The 14,424-nt window shown below is 56.2% G+C and overlaps 5 protein-coding genes across 5 annotated transcripts; 2 read left to right on the forward strand and 3 right to left on the reverse strand.

The window, feature by feature from the left end:
- Nucleotides 1-3,757: 3,757 nt before the first annotated feature.
- LY79DRAFT_700958 (uncharacterized protein) lies at nt 3,758-4,697 on the forward strand (the record flags this gene model as incomplete). The annotated part of the gene is made up of 2 exons (XM_060564916.1): nt 3,758-4,239; nt 4,304-4,697. The coding sequence occupies exons 1-2, from the start codon at nt 4,004-4,006 to the stop codon at nt 4,695-4,697; spliced, it is 630 nt and encodes a 209-aa protein (XP_060417951.1). The 5' UTR covers nt 3,758-4,003.
- A 1,825-nt stretch (nt 4,698-6,522) lies between these two features.
- Nucleotides 6,523-7,131, reverse strand: LY79DRAFT_508338 (NUDIX hydrolase domain-like protein; the record flags this gene model as incomplete). Its single annotated transcript, XM_060553927.1, has 1 exon — nt 6,523-7,131. One exon carries the CDS (start codon nt 7,129-7,131, stop codon nt 6,523-6,525), a length of 609 nt encoding a protein of 202 aa, XP_060417952.1.
- A 2,641-nt stretch (nt 7,132-9,772) lies between these two features.
- Nucleotides 9,773-11,615, reverse strand: LY79DRAFT_666884 (uncharacterized protein; the record flags this gene model as incomplete). The annotated part of the gene is made up of 2 exons (XM_060563290.1): nt 9,773-10,891; nt 11,214-11,615. 2 exons carry the CDS (start codon nt 11,613-11,615, stop codon nt 9,773-9,775), a joined length of 1,521 nt encoding a protein of 506 aa, XP_060417953.1.
- A 1,344-nt stretch (nt 11,616-12,959) lies between these two features.
- On the forward strand, nt 12,960-13,308 carry LY79DRAFT_666885 (uncharacterized protein; the record flags this gene model as incomplete). Its single annotated transcript, XM_060563291.1, has 2 exons — nt 12,960-13,058; nt 13,111-13,308. 2 exons carry the CDS (start codon nt 12,960-12,962, stop codon nt 13,306-13,308), a joined length of 297 nt encoding a protein of 98 aa, XP_060417954.1.
- Nucleotides 13,309-13,532: 224 nt separating this feature from the next.
- On the reverse strand, nt 13,533-14,339 carry LY79DRAFT_508399 (uncharacterized protein; the record flags this gene model as incomplete). The annotated part of the gene is made up of 2 exons (XM_060553936.1): nt 13,533-13,834; nt 13,931-14,339. The coding sequence occupies 2 exons, from the start codon at nt 14,337-14,339 to the stop codon at nt 13,533-13,535; spliced, it is 711 nt and encodes a 236-aa protein (XP_060417955.1).
- Between the last annotated feature and the right edge of the window lie 85 nt (nt 14,340-14,424).

Consider the following 14,424-nt stretch of genomic DNA (forward strand, 5'->3'; position numbering starts at 1 on the left):
TGCCAGTAGTCGTGGCCCGAAGCCTAATCCTAATCGCGAGGAATATTGATATTTGGTCAACGGTGAGCTGCCAATCAGCTTTATCCCTATGACGATGGCCAACCGTCGTTTTGATGCCCAGATGATATGGTATGGACCCGACGGTATGGACATGCTGCTGCTGCTGCTGCTGCTGCTGCTGCTCTTTGTTCTGCCCGCTGTTGAAGACGCCCGCCCATTGATGGATGGATGTGTATGGCTTCAACCCAAATCGGATACCTGGTTCTTCCCCCCACACCACTGATATTACCGATGGTCTCCTGAAAAGGAAAAAGAGAGGAAGAAAGTGTGTAACGGAAGACTTTCCGACCGTGACAGCCCGTCATGCCGCCGCCGCCAACGTGTGTCCATGTGCCGCGTCAACGTCTTTTTTCGTCCTAGCGCCTCCATAGATAGTCGCAACTCTGTTCTGCCTCTTCAGAGCAGATCAACATGAACCGGCGCACCAAGTGAGTTGGGCCATGAGCCGGTCCTTCGACTTGCCGAGCTTCCATGGTCGCCGAATGACAATGGTTTGAATTTGGCTGCGCAGCAGCTTCGCCCGATGCGTATGCATCATCGTTTTGCGTCCAACGCATCGCGGACGTGAGGTGAAAGCATGTCGTTCCGGTCAATGTCAAGCCTCACTCACTCAACCACCCGAGCCGCACATCCGCACTCTGGTTTGGGAGCCACAGCAGAGACTGGCTGGTGGTTGTTGCACTGCAAACCACGCCACCCTGGCCGATGGTTGCAAGGCGACGCTGGGTACGACTATCGGCGAACCATCTCCCTCTTGCGTGGTTGCTGCCGCAGCCGCCAGTTCTCCAGGACTTCCAAAGAATGACCGAGGGCCCCAATGCCTTGAGCCCTGCGTGACTTGGTAGTAGTCTTGTGAGAGCCCCACGACTTTTTTATTGATCCATCAAACGGTGACATGAGCCAGCCACACTCTCCGTTCAACCTTGTTGCTCCTGGATGATGCCATGCTCCAGGTTGTTTGTCTTACGAGCACCAGGAGCGCGGGGGGGGGGGGGTTGGTGCTGTAGGAATGCTGGGAGGTATCAATCAAAAACATTTGACAGGTCGGGTCGAGGAACGTGCAGCCAACAAGGTGCGCCGTGAAGCCCAAATGAGACACAGCAGCGGCGGCGGCGGCACTGGAACTCCCGTCGTTCAACAGTCAGTGCACTGAGTACCAGCTGTGCGGTGCCAAACGGCCATGTTTCACTCGCACGCCCTTTTGCATCATGGCGATCTTGGGCTTCTGTTCCATCGCATTAAGAAGCAATCTCTGCCATCTCAACCTTTGGTGCTCGAAACCGCGAGATCCGGGCTCGCTAGGCCAACCCAGGAACCGTTGCATTGAGACTAGTGGCCGGGATGTGCGGCGGGGACAGGGGACCACGTAGCACCGATGGCCCAATTGGTCTTCGTGGCTGGTTCCGCGCCTTGGAAGGAGGGGATATTCCGCGGCAGAACTACTCTAATCCGAGGGGAGCAAAGATTCTCGCGGTCCCTGGACAAGGCGAACCCTGTATCCGTAGGCAGTGTAGTGTAGTAAGCCACAGATAGCGGGCGGTTCGATGAAGCGGTGAAATGTGGCAGGGCTGGCCGATGGGAACGTCCAGGAGCCCAGCGTCGGTATCCTAGCAAGCAAGCAACCGTGCCTTGCTCTGCGTCGTCCACTATGCACAGCCATGTACGAAGTGCCCTCTCTCTCTCCCTCTCTCTCTCCCTCTCTCTCTCTCTCTTTGTAAGGCCGAGACCGAAGGACTGAAGGGGTGAAGTCGGGCTTGCTCAAACTGGATCCCTCGGATCGCATTTGTGTTGACGTCGCGGGGTACACAATCATGACTCTGCCATGAAGACTTTTGTTGGTAGCGAAAGTCCCTGCATCTGCATCCGCCACCGCCGCCGCCATCGTATCACAACGAGGGCGGATTCGCACCCGGGCGGCGTGGGGAGGCGGAGATGGAAATAGTACACTACAGGAAGCTTGACTGCGCCCAGGGCTGACCAGCGTCTGTAACACGGCACCACTTTGAAAGGGAGATGGTGATGGGGAAAGGGTTCTTTGGCACTCGTGGGTTAATGTCGGACATGTCCGACGGGCTGGTGGCTGGCGAACACCAGGTGAAGCAAAGGTTGGGCTATGACCTTGGTCACTCAAGACGAGCACGCACTGGTGGCAGGCGAGCAAGCAGTGGAACGAGACAAGGAAAAGAGACGAAACGAGGCTCTAGCGTGGATTGGAAGCCGACAAGAAATAGTGACGCGATTATGCGGCATGTAGACGGTTGGCTGCCGAGGAATGGAGACGGTTCACGCGATGCGTGTGTGCGTATAAGCTGTGCTCCCCATCGGGATGAGCTTTTCCTGCTTACCCATGCAGTAGGTAGTGTTGGTGATGGCTGTCGCAAGAAGGTAGTTAGTAGCAATACTTGGCAAGCCTAAGGTAGGGGTCGTATTCACCTTGCCTAGCCTAGCCTAGCCTAGTCTAGTCTAGTCTAGTCTAGTCTAGTCTAGAGGAGACAAGAGGCAAGTAAAGCAAGGCTTTTGCAAGTTGCGTCACCGCATTGCTGCATAATGGGAGAGCCGTTGGGCAAAGTTCGGGGCAAAGAGGTCTGACCGTCACGCGTGCGAACTGTTGCAGAACCAGACCAGACAGTCGTGAATCCGATTGGAATACCACAACCCCTGTCTGGGTATAGTCAGTCGAGTCGTATGTGCAGAGTGATTATTGGTCGACTGGTGTGTACTCGAGGTCGTCGCCAGGCCAGGGTCGGGTTCGTGGTTGTTGGAGCAAGGGTAGGGGGCAATTTTCTTTGTGTCTTTTTTTTTTTTTTTTTGGATTGTGTTGGAGAGTTCTTCTATCCCCTTGTTAATGTTTCGTCGTCTTTCATGTTCGTCGAGTCAAAAGATGGAGAAGTGGTCGTCATCGTGGGCGGGTGTTGCATCAAGGATTCGCATGAGGGATTGGCAATGTGGACTGTAGTGATTCCCACTTGGAATCGACAGGGTCAAGATGGGGGTGATGAAAATTCGACTGGCAAAGGTGTGGGGAAGCCCCCTCTGCCCGCCACAGTACGTACTTCCGTGTACTGGTAGTGGAATGACAGTGCTCAGAGTAACGTACTGGTACTTTTCGGTACATGAAGGCATTACACGTGTAGCGCGCCTGAGATGATCCGGGATCGGCGCCGCTGATGTCATCGAAGGTTATACGTGGGGCAATCTTGAGTCGCGGATTCGTAACCTGCTGCACCTGCAGGGAAGTTCGCACCCGTCACTTGCCTGCCTTGCCTGCCTTGCCTGCCTCCGCTGCAGTCGCGATAGCATCGTGTGCCTGCCCTGCGAGAATGCCGAGCCCGGATCGGATGGGGAAGCCGCGGGCTTGGGAACGGGAAAGGGGAAGGAGGAGAAGACGCCACGTACACACATAGAGTGCAATGCAGGGAGGCAAGATAGGAAGGAACGACATTTTGGCAGGTTGTGTGCAGTCCATAACTGTCCATCTCCTTCGATGAGGCAGGTACCTCCCTACCTTGGAACTTTGGTACCCAAGTCAAGGAAGGAAGGAAGGAAAATTCGTCTTCTCCTTCACCGCGCGACAATAACGACCACAACAACGGCGACGATGATGAGGATGGACAATGACCACTGACTGACTGCAACGGGCCCCGCGGAGGGACACGCCTCGACTGCGACGCTGCTTTGCTTGCTGCATGCACGTTGCGTCCCAATTGGCGACAAAGCATTGTTCACCCATCCCAATCCAGTCAAGCTTCGACATGAACCCACCCCCATCTGCCATCTCGGGAGGGTCGATGGTGTTTACGCCACCACCGCGGCATCAAAAAACAACAGCGGCAAGTCCCGCGTCGGCGATATTGCGCATGGGTCGAGACTTTACGAGGCAAGCAGAGTAGTATTGTCTTCTGTCGCTGATGAACTAACCGATGTGTCGAGCTACCATGTAGGTATGAATGGGATATCCGTGGTCTACCCGTACGGGATACCTGAGTCACCGCATACGATCCTTGCCAACAACGACGGCGATAACGACAACGACAACAACGGACCCTCCCCGGGAATAAGGCGGCAGTTTCATGTCATGCAAAACACAAGGCGAGCACTCGCTGCCCCCATAGCGATGCACACTCTGCTCTGGTACATGGTTACGGCGGACGGGGTCGACAAAGCATCCCTACAGCGTTGGTACACTACACCCAAGAGGATCGTAATGTCTCTCTCATACCCCACGTGTCTGCGTTTTTCGTAGTCACCAAGTGCTCAAGACTTGCAGCTCAGCAGGCCCCCCAGTCATTCTTCTCTCCGGTTGGTTCTGCCTCCGGCTGGCACTCGCCGCCCGGCTACTTTCCATCACCGGCTTCCCCAATCCGGCAACGCCAGAAGCCGTGTCTTCACCCCTGCTGCCGCCGCCGCCGGTCGTCTTGCTCGCCTCGGCTGTCGCCTGTCTTGTCATCCATCCTTCCATGGCTCAGTTCTCTCGGATCTGCGGCGCCGAATCGGCTTCTTCTCAACCATCGATCTCAACCATCGACCAAGCCTCATCTACCTACCTAAAGATCCCACTTTACGCCCACCACTGGCGCCTGGCGCTAGAGGCACTGACTAACCCGCCCGCGCCGCAACAGCATTGTGGGCAGCCCTAATATCTGCCGGCTTCGGGCATTACCGCTCGCTTTCAGGGCTTAGTACGTGGGTTCCGTCCGTCCTTCATGCAACACATCGTACATGGCTGGTCTCACCCACTAGCTGCTGCGGCAAATCCATGCCGCTTTGCGCGACGTCAAAGCCGCAGATGGCGACGTAGTTCCGCCACGGTACCCGTCCGGGCCGTGTGATGCCTCAAGTGGGAGGTCTAGAACCGTGTCCCCCGGAGTATCGGCATAGCCGGGGCTATACCACCTGTTGCTCGCATCATCACTTCGCGTCGGAAGCAAGCTCCTTTGGCCTATCGTGCCACCACCCAGCCGTGGTCCTAGCGAGCTGCTCAGCTAGTTGGGTCGGATGCACACACCGTACCATTTGCATCTACCGTAGGTATCGCTGTTGTTGTCGGCGCCGCCTTTCTTCGAACCTTGCGCGGAATCTGCCATGGTTTGCTTACGGATACGATGCATGACATGGCAATCGCTTAGTTCGCCTTGCACCCCCTGCTCGGGCCCCAAAGTGATCCCTCTGACGAACTGGCCCCTGGGTGGAACAGGGCGACTGCCAAGATTGCCAAGCTCCTCCACCTTGCAGATGCATGCAGTTGGTACCTGAATCACCAGCGTTGCGCAACCTGCGCCTCAGACCAAACCAGCGTCGGACCTCGGCGGTACAGCCCCGGCCCATCGATTGCAGCTTTTGCCTGGGCTTCGCATCGGCGTCGGTAGCCTGCGCGAAAGCAACAAGTCGAAATTCACCGTCGAGCATCCATGTTGCACCTCTTTGGGAATGTCGAGGGCTTCACGAAGCTGACTCTCTCTCATTCCCGCTGCGGCGATGAAGAGCTCTCGTGCCTGCCTAAATGCTCGACTCGTTGCCTCCATGACATGATTTCTGTAAATCTTTGCGTGCTATCATTACCTACCTAATACTGATACGGGGCGTGCTTATTAGGGCCTTGCCTGACTTGGGGTTACCATTTGCACATGCATTGCTGGACGCCATCGGTCTCACTTACTCCGAGCATGACAGAGTGCCCACCTGCCAGCCTTCATGTGCTAATCCCCGATGGTTGGTATGATACGATGCCGTGTGAGCTGACGGGCTTGGGTTGCACGCACCCCATGCCGGTGGCATCTTGACTGCTCAGTGGCGGATCGCCCACTCGTGCAAAGATGCTCCCAACAGGTCAATGGTTTCTCTTGCTCGAATACTTGTCGTCCAGCTTGGGGATGACCCAATTGGACGTGTTCCGACTATAGGCCTTTTCTCAGCATCGCGATAGGTGTTGGGAGGTCCGGCAGCGACCGTGATTGTGCAAAATCTGTGACGGGAAGGACAACTCCCGAGTTCCGCATTTCGTGATATGCATGCTGCCGCTCTTTATCGACATCAAGAGTTAACCCTATCCTCCGCGCGAGATCCAGTGAAGGAGGTCTGGGTAGGGGCCACGCCTCGAGAATGCGAGTCAAGATCAGTGTAAAAGCCAGTCGTTTGGAGGAATATCAGTCTCTCTTAAGCTTTGCCTCTATCCATTTGTGCCTTTCAGTTCTCGCCCACGATGTCTGATCCCGGGTAGTATCATCAGTAGAGACACCAACCACGTTGAACTCTGCGACAATAAAAGGATGAACAGAGGTATATCAAGGCGCTGGAGCCTGGCTTGCCAGGTCCGCCCTCCCGTGAGTTATACAGGGCAGCGGTTACCCGGCCAAGACGATCCAACTCGCTGTAATATCACCCCTCGTCGGACGTTCCGTTCGGAAAACCCGTGAACGAAGTCAGGTCCTCGGTCTCGCAAGACGACTTGGACAAGGACAATGGTTAAACAACACGCTCCTCCCGCCTCCGCCGGAACCCGTCGAGGATCAGGCTCGCCATCTGCGCGTTCGTGATCGGGATGTCCTTCTCCCCGACCCTCTCCCTCACCACCTCCTCCTCCGAAGCCCACACGTGGTCCGCGTGCTCTTCGGGATCGGTCCGCACGACAATCTCGTCCCCGTCGCCGCCGCCCGGCGCCGCGACCTCGACCTCAAAGACGAACCGCAGCAGCGCCAGCGTGCCCGTGCGGTTCGTCAAGGAGCTGCCGGGCTCCCTTCCGGGGCCCTCGCTGACGACGCGCACGACGCGGACGGCCCCGAGCCCCGTCTCCTCGCGCAGCTCGCGCGCGCAGGCGGCGAGCACGCTCGGGTCGGCGGCGTCGACGGCGCCGCCGGGCGCCTCCCAGCGCAGCGGCATGCTGTCGTGGGCGGCGCGCTGCAGCAGGAGGACGCGGCCGCGGCGGTCGAAGACGAGGGCGCTCGTCGCGAGGCCGTCCAGCTCCGTCGTCTTGCCGTTGTTCTCGAGCCAGGCGCGCATCGGGAGGTTGTAGCGCTCGAGGGAGGGGGGGTGGGCGAGGTTGGCGGTGGGGTCCTGCGTGGTCGGTTGCTCCATTGTTTGCAGGTTTCTTTTCTTTCTTCTTTCTTCTTTTTTTTTTTTCTTCTTCTTGCTTTTTCCCTTGGATGAAATAACGAATGATTTGGAGGAGAGTGAGACGGTTGTTGTTCTTGGGTGTGTGTGTCGGGTTGAAGTGAGGTTTGCGGAGTGAGGGACTGTTTGCGACGACGGCGGCGGCGGAGGCGGCGGGGCGGGCGGGGGAAGAGCGGGTTTTTCTCGATTGTTCCGCCGACGGCCCACTTTTGCGGCGCGGTTTTCTTACCTGGCCGGAGACAGGGCCTTGCTGGCTGCAACGGTTCAGCGACGGTGCCTAGAAGCGGCTTGAAGGATGCGGTACGGGGGACATCTTCTCGCTTTAGAAACATGGCTCTTTCGTGCGAGTTCACGGTTCGGGTATGTGAGCGACGAGTGCCCAAGCGTGTATGCGTGGGCGGGGAGGTCGTCATGGCGTGTGGGGAGACCTTTCACGATTCAAGACAGCAAACTGCTACAGATGGTTTTACATGCAACAAGCACCCGAATTGTAATGAAATGACGATTCTCTCTCGCACTTGTCTCTCGGCCGATCAAACTCTCTCCAAAAGTCAAAGTCCGTCGGCCCTGCAGTGACACTGCCATGCCAGCGATGAGCTGGTAGCCCGTCACGCGATCCCTGAAGCTCCCCAGCCAACTTGAATCGACCAGGCTCGCAGGACCGGACTTCTGGGAATATTACAGCTCGGCCGCCGTTCTATCCTTCTTGTGCTCGGGCCGAGTACCGCCCGGCGAGGCCTCATCTCCCAGAGTCGGCGTGCCCCCGGGCTGCTGCTCCCCGGCCTGCCAGGCCGTCTTTGCTGCCCTCTTCGCCTTCTCTTCAGGCTTCGCTCACGCACACGCACACTCTCACGCGCACGCGGGCGATGCTCCGGCAGGGGGTGTGGCGTAGCCGGTCTCGTCCCGTTGCCTTGCTCCTGGACGCACCAGGGCCTTGGAGGCTTTCTTGTCAGACTGGTGAGGAGCGGAGGCAGCATCCTTTCCACAAGCCGATGCAGCAGTCTTTGGTTCGGAAACAGGCGAATCGGTAGTGGCAGCTTTGGAAACGCCAGTTTCTTGGAACGGCGGTCTACTCCGTCTCCGTCCCTGCAGTGGCCTTCTTGAGAGCTTCAATCTTTTCAGCTTCAGCCGTTGATGCATCCGTCTCTACGACCGCCGTCTCTGGGACATCCATCCTCGACGCCTCTGCCTTTGGGGCGTAGGTCGTCGATGCCGCCGTCGTCAGACCCGCAGACTCAACAACCCGAGAACGAGACTCGGCCGGCCGAGGACAATCAATCCCTGTGTCTCCCACTCTTACCCCTCCCATTGACCTTTCCCTCTGGCGACATGCCCCTCTTTGACGGCCGGCTTACGACCCCTTTCCCAAAGAACCACATAATGCTCTCCTCGACCCTGCCACCGCGGGGGCGGCGACCTATTGTGCGCTTGCCTCCCGGGGTTCGCGGCGGCGCCCTTTCTACCGCAGGAGCTGTCACACGTCGGCTCGTTTGGTGTCCCTACAACCTGCAGCTATGATGACCACCTCTTCCTAGGCCTCTCAGATATGGCTTGGGAACATGGTTGCTCTCGGAGGCAACGGGTCGGCGGACTCGGGTGGCTGCTTTCTTGGCTGTCTCAGCAGAACCACGCGGTGTGGAGACGCAAGATTTTATATAACTCAACGTTCTCTACTGGATGGATTACTGACAAAAATACCAACTAGCAATCTGTCAGAAACCACCACCACCATCATCACATCCTGCATTCAAATTCAGGCATCACAATGCTCGACTGGAGCTGCAGTTGATTCAAGACTACTAATTTACTAGCTAATGGTCCAGCTTTGCCGTCCGCCGCGTTGGATAACTACCTACCAAGCCCCCCCCACTCCCTTGCGTTTTTAGGTGTTTTCCATTCCGTGACCCTGAGTGATTGCTTGTTGCAGTAACCATTGCATTAACCCATCCCCTGCCAAACGGCGACAAACTAGGCTGTCTATTAGTGCAAGGGCAAAATGTCGTGTGCCGCGTTCTGTATGGAGAGACCTTTGTGCGCAGACACACGTGTTCGTGCAGATCTATTAGAGCGCAATCTCAGAGTTGAAAGAAAGTTGTTTGTGTCCATTGGAGAATGGCACCTGAGCTGGTGACAAAGAGAAACGAAAAGAAAAAAATACTTTAGGCCCTGTAGCATGTGCTTCTCTAGTACTGCGAACGCTGTCGTGGCCAAAACATTGGCCCAAAGGCGCAAAACGGTCGATGGAGATCAACCCGTGCTCAAGTCTAGAGAATCCCAAAAGCTGTTTCCAAAGCGTTGAGCTTGCCGCGTGCTGGAAGAACGAGCAGAGATGGAAGACGGCATGACAAACAATGTGCTGCAAAAGCCAGAGAACAGGGCGGCGTGTTGCTCTGCATGGTCAACGATCTATTGAGCAGGGGACAAAGCATTGCACAAGGCAGAGGTTGCGGCACAGCATGCATTGCAATGATGGATTTCGTCTGGTGCCCACAAAGTTAGCAGAAATGATACTGACGATATGTAGTTCCACAGTCTTACCCAGTCTGAAGGCAGAAATGCAAAAGCTCAGAGCATGAATGGCTCTTGCCGCGATTCAACACGCTTTTTAGTGCTTGTGAATGTTGTTGTGGATTCCGAGAGAGTCGAAGGAATCAGCAGCGGTCGTCATGCTCTCATTAGTCTCAGTAGACTCAGCACCCTGTTCGTTCTGAGCATCGTGGACGGTCTGGGAGGTCTGAAGGCCATGAGTGACGCCAGTGCCTTGACCATTCTCAGAAGAACCGGAGTAGGCGGTTCGGGGCGTGCCAATACTGGACGGGGTCCCGGGGGAGGAGAAGTCGAGGAGGTTCTCGGAAGGGCGAACGCGCCGGGGGGTCTGCTGGCCAGAGCCCTTGGTGCTGGGACCGCTGATGGTGTGGTCCTGGAACAACTGTCTGAGGAGCTCGGCGTTGGAGATGTCATCGACGATGCCACTGAGAGGATTGATAGAGTCGTTTTTGGAAGCATTGGCAGCAGCATCATCGGCCTTGGAAGGATCATTCTTGAGACCGTTAGAAGAGGCATCTCCCGAAACAGCGGAGGATACGGTGGCGGTCTCGTAGGAAGAGCCGATGATGAGGCTGAGAGACTCATCCCGAACGGCATTCTGGGGCTCGATGATGGTGCTGACGGAAGAGGCATCGTCCTCCAGCTCCTCAGGCTTGAAGCACTTGCAGTACTCCTGGTACTTCCACTCCTCGTGGATGGACGTCAGCAGCCGCTGGACCTCGTATGGAAACGTGACAAAGATGTCGGGGTCAATTCTGCTGATGATGTTCTCCAGACGGACGATCAGATCGACCAGTTCCATCAGGCTGTCCTCGGTGTTGATGAGCCGGGCCCGAAGGCGGTTGCGGTGGCGGAGAAAGCGCTGGGCCTGCTGCTGAATGTCGGCCATTTGCTTGTAAAGGCTCTCTGTCTGGGTCTCGAGCTGCTTGTTGGTGGATTGCAGGCTCGCAACGAGATTGCTCGAGATATCGTTGTTGATGACCCTGGACTGCAGGCGGAGGTTGGCGTCACGGAGACGCTGGTTCTCTTCTTTGACGGCCTTGAGTTCTCGTGCAATCACAGGCAGCGCCCGGTCAGAATGGCGCTGGGCACTCATTGTCATCAGGGTAGGCGACGGAGGCATGCCCTCGTCGTCATACTGGCCGTCAGTGCCAAAACGCAATCGGTCTTTATTGTTCTAGAGAAGACGGAAATGTGAGAAACTGGAGAGAAAGAGGCTTTATTTGTGTAATGGAAAAGGGAATGGAGGGTTTTTTTTTTTTTCTTTTTTCCCTTTTTTTCCTTTTGAAAGGGCAGAGGGAGGGGCCTGTGAGAAGATTGCCTGCATCTCACAAACTCATGGTTCACGACCTCATCATGGCTTGGGCTCTCATCGGATTTTGAGGAGGAAAAGCAAGCTGAGATTTTCTCCATGCTTTCAAAGAAAAAAAAAAAAAAAAGGCATCCGAAGCTTGCCGGGGGATGGGGATTGATTTCATGGAGAGGAGCGACGAACTTACCAAGCTGACACCCTTGAGCTGTTCCTTCTTCTGGCCACTCACCTGACCAAGACCACTGGCAGCGTAGATCTCGGAAGAGGACGGAAAGCCTCCAGCATCAAGGCCGTCTGGGACAATGGCTATGCCTCCACCGGCAGCAGAGACTCTGGCCGACGCGAATCGAGCAGGGATTGCGTCCTGGAAGGGGTCGCCAGCTGCTGCACCCATAGCCGTCGACTCACCCTTGCTGCGAGCAGTGCTGGCAGTAACAGGCTCACTGGCAACTACAGGCAGACGGAAGCCTCCTTGGGCACGCTTGTCCTGGGGCGCAGGAGGGTGAGCGGCGGCGCCTGGGACGAAGTTGGCCGTGCCCACAACGCCCGAGTAGGGAACAGTGTAGCGACTGAAGCCGTTGGAAGACATGGCGAGTGCTGGAATGTATTAGTGAATGAGGTTTTGTAGGATGGGGAAAGGGAAGTCACCTTGGAGTGCAGTTTGTCTGGGATGGAAGGCGTCGATCTTGGTGAGCGAAGGCGGGTGAAAGTGATCGGTGTGAGAGACTTAGTAGCGTTGGGGAGAGGAGGAGAGGTTTCGGCGATGGAAAGATGATGATAGATGGAAGGATGAAAGAATGTAGAGGTGAAGAAAGAGGCTGGGAGAAACAAGAAGCGAGGGAAAATCTGTCCTTGAGCAGTCTGCCTGTTTGCCTATCTATCTGCCCGTCTCAAAGAGCCGGGCTAGAGCTGTTACGGCTTCCAAGAACCCTGATGAAGTCTTTTGGCACAAAACAGGAAGGAGCAGAGTAAAGTGAGGCTGTGATTTGATGCGGTTCTTCTAGTTTGACGGGAGCTGCTGGCTCTGGAGAAGAATTAGTTACGGCTGGGCTTTGCACGACGAGGCGATCAAGATGAATTGTCAACCAACACAAGAGACTTTCTTTTCTCTCCTCTTCGTTTCCTCGGCCTGGCGCGCGACCTATATAGGGAGGAGCTACACATGCCACAGCTGATGCCGTCAACTTTATCTTCCTGCGGTGGTGTATACTCGTCTAAGGCCAAATTGGTGTATCTCTAATAGCTGGGACCAAGACTGGCACCCAGGCAGCAACCGTGTGAATGCCACGGAATCCCTTTGTCGCTTCGATCGTTTGATGAAGGGGAAAAAACAAACCCAGGTGTTCTGTTGTGACCAGAGCAATGTTGGAATCTATTCTTTGATGCGTCGACAGCACAATGCTCAACATGGTGTTGGGTCATTTCGAGAAACGGTAAAAGGTTAAATTTACCCTTGCTTCTGCGAGGATGCGCTTTTACATTGATCGCATCACCAGTCTATATGAGACCCCATGTTTGACGCTCTTGATCAATATAATGTCCAACTCAGTTATTCTGTCTGAGGGAGGCCGGGCGAGGCCACCACGTATTGCCCGTGTCAGACGAAATCCTTCAGTATCTGCAACAAGCGCCTGCCTCTTGCAGAAAGCAAGATTGTCATGCCGACTTACGACCTCAATTGAAAAGATGACTGCCTGTCACAACCATCAGCATCAGCACCGTGTAAGATCACATGACCAAAGGGAGACGTGAGAAACGGCCCCGCCATCGGACGCCAAGAACAGCGCTAAGAGTGTGGGCGGCGGCGGCGGCGGGAGTGACAGGGGTCCGTCCAGCATTCGGGGGTTCCTGTCCCCCGTCCGACGGCATTCTCAGAAACACAGCATCATCATTACTCGATCAGCCTTACAATGTGCATCTGCGAGCTCTCCCGATGGACCCCGCGGCACAGCAGGACAGCGCCCGCTGTCCATCGCAGCCAACGTCGCCGGGAATCCTCAGCTTTGCCGTGGCAATCGTCGCGGCGGCGTACGTCAGAATCACGTACCTGCGCAACAGCGACAACGAGTACTTCCGGGCCATAGGGCCTTCCTGTCCTGGTTCAAGACCGATTCTGCGTGGCTTTCGGACCTGGTGCCCTCGTGCCTGAGAGCTGGGGCTTCACGACCAACGTCGCCATGGCCTGGCCGCCGGACCGCTCCAAGACGCTGGAGCTGGTTCGGCAGAGGGAAGCCCTGACGGCACGGGTGCAGGTCACGCAGATGAGCATGATTTCTTCGTGAAAGGGGGATTCCTCTCTCATTGGTGTTGACGACCGTTGCTTATACTTTTTCTTTTCTTCTTTCTTTCTTATTTCCCCCGCAGGCGAGTTCGAGATCTAGAGTCAATGACTACATGGATGGAGACGAAGACCGAAGAGAGAGAGCTTTGTTCGTCTTGGAGAGCCAGATTGCCGAGCAGCGAGCCCGGATCCACCGGCCGTGTCGAGGTGACGAGTCGCGGCTGTTCATTTGATGGCGTATCCCCCTTGCAGCATGTACGCTCCGGCCGTGGCCAGGCTGGCGACGGCGACGGGCAGATCGAGCTCGAGGACGGACCAGATCCATACGCAGCCCAGCGTCGGCGCCTGCTTGAGGACGTACAGGTAGCTGAACTTGTTGGTGATGTATATCAGGTGGCACCCGGCCCAGGTGCCGGCCACGAAGAAAACAGCCTGGCGGATGGGATGCTGGAAGCGCAGCGGGAGTCCCGGGACGAGGTTCGGGCTGGTAGGGTGGGCGTGTAGGTTGTAGAAGAGGAAGGAGAGGACTACGGGCAAAACAAGATTAGCACGAGCAACGTCAACTATTACTACTACTGCTGCTGCTGCTACTACTACTCGTTGGGTTTGGATGTAACACTCACCCAGGAAGGCAGCCAGCGTACGGCCGATGACGACGGGATACTCGATCTCCTTGGCGTACTGGTTCTGGACCAGCACATCAAGTGTGCCGTGGACCATGGCGAGACTCACTGTCCACAGTAGAGTGTCCATGACGCGTTCCATGGCTGGGGACAGCTTGGCTTCATCGTCGTCGTCGTCGTCGTCGTCGTCCTCTTCATCATCGCTGCTATGCTCTTTGCTGGGCCTGTCGATGCGGACGGCGCCCTTGGGCACGTTCTTGTTCCTCGGATCCTGGTCGGCCTGTTTGAAGAGACCTCTCTCCTGGGCGAGCTGGAGCAGGGTGGCTTCGCTGGGACCAGACCGGTCCGGCTGTGCCAGAGGGATGTCTCTAGGATCCTTGATCCTCTTTTCCTTGCCCTTCTTCGCCATTTTTCAAACGCCCTGGATGACGCTTCAATCACGTCGTCCCTTGTTCCCCTTCGGCTGCCCCACGTCCACGAGCGATGATGATGTT

The sequence above is a fragment of the Colletotrichum navitas genome (genome assembly GCF_030913465.1).
Source record: "Colletotrichum navitas strain CBS 125086 chromosome Unknown LY79scaffold_9, whole genome shotgun sequence".
Taxonomy (NCBI): domain Eukaryota; kingdom Fungi; phylum Ascomycota; class Sordariomycetes; order Glomerellales; family Glomerellaceae; genus Colletotrichum; species Colletotrichum navitas.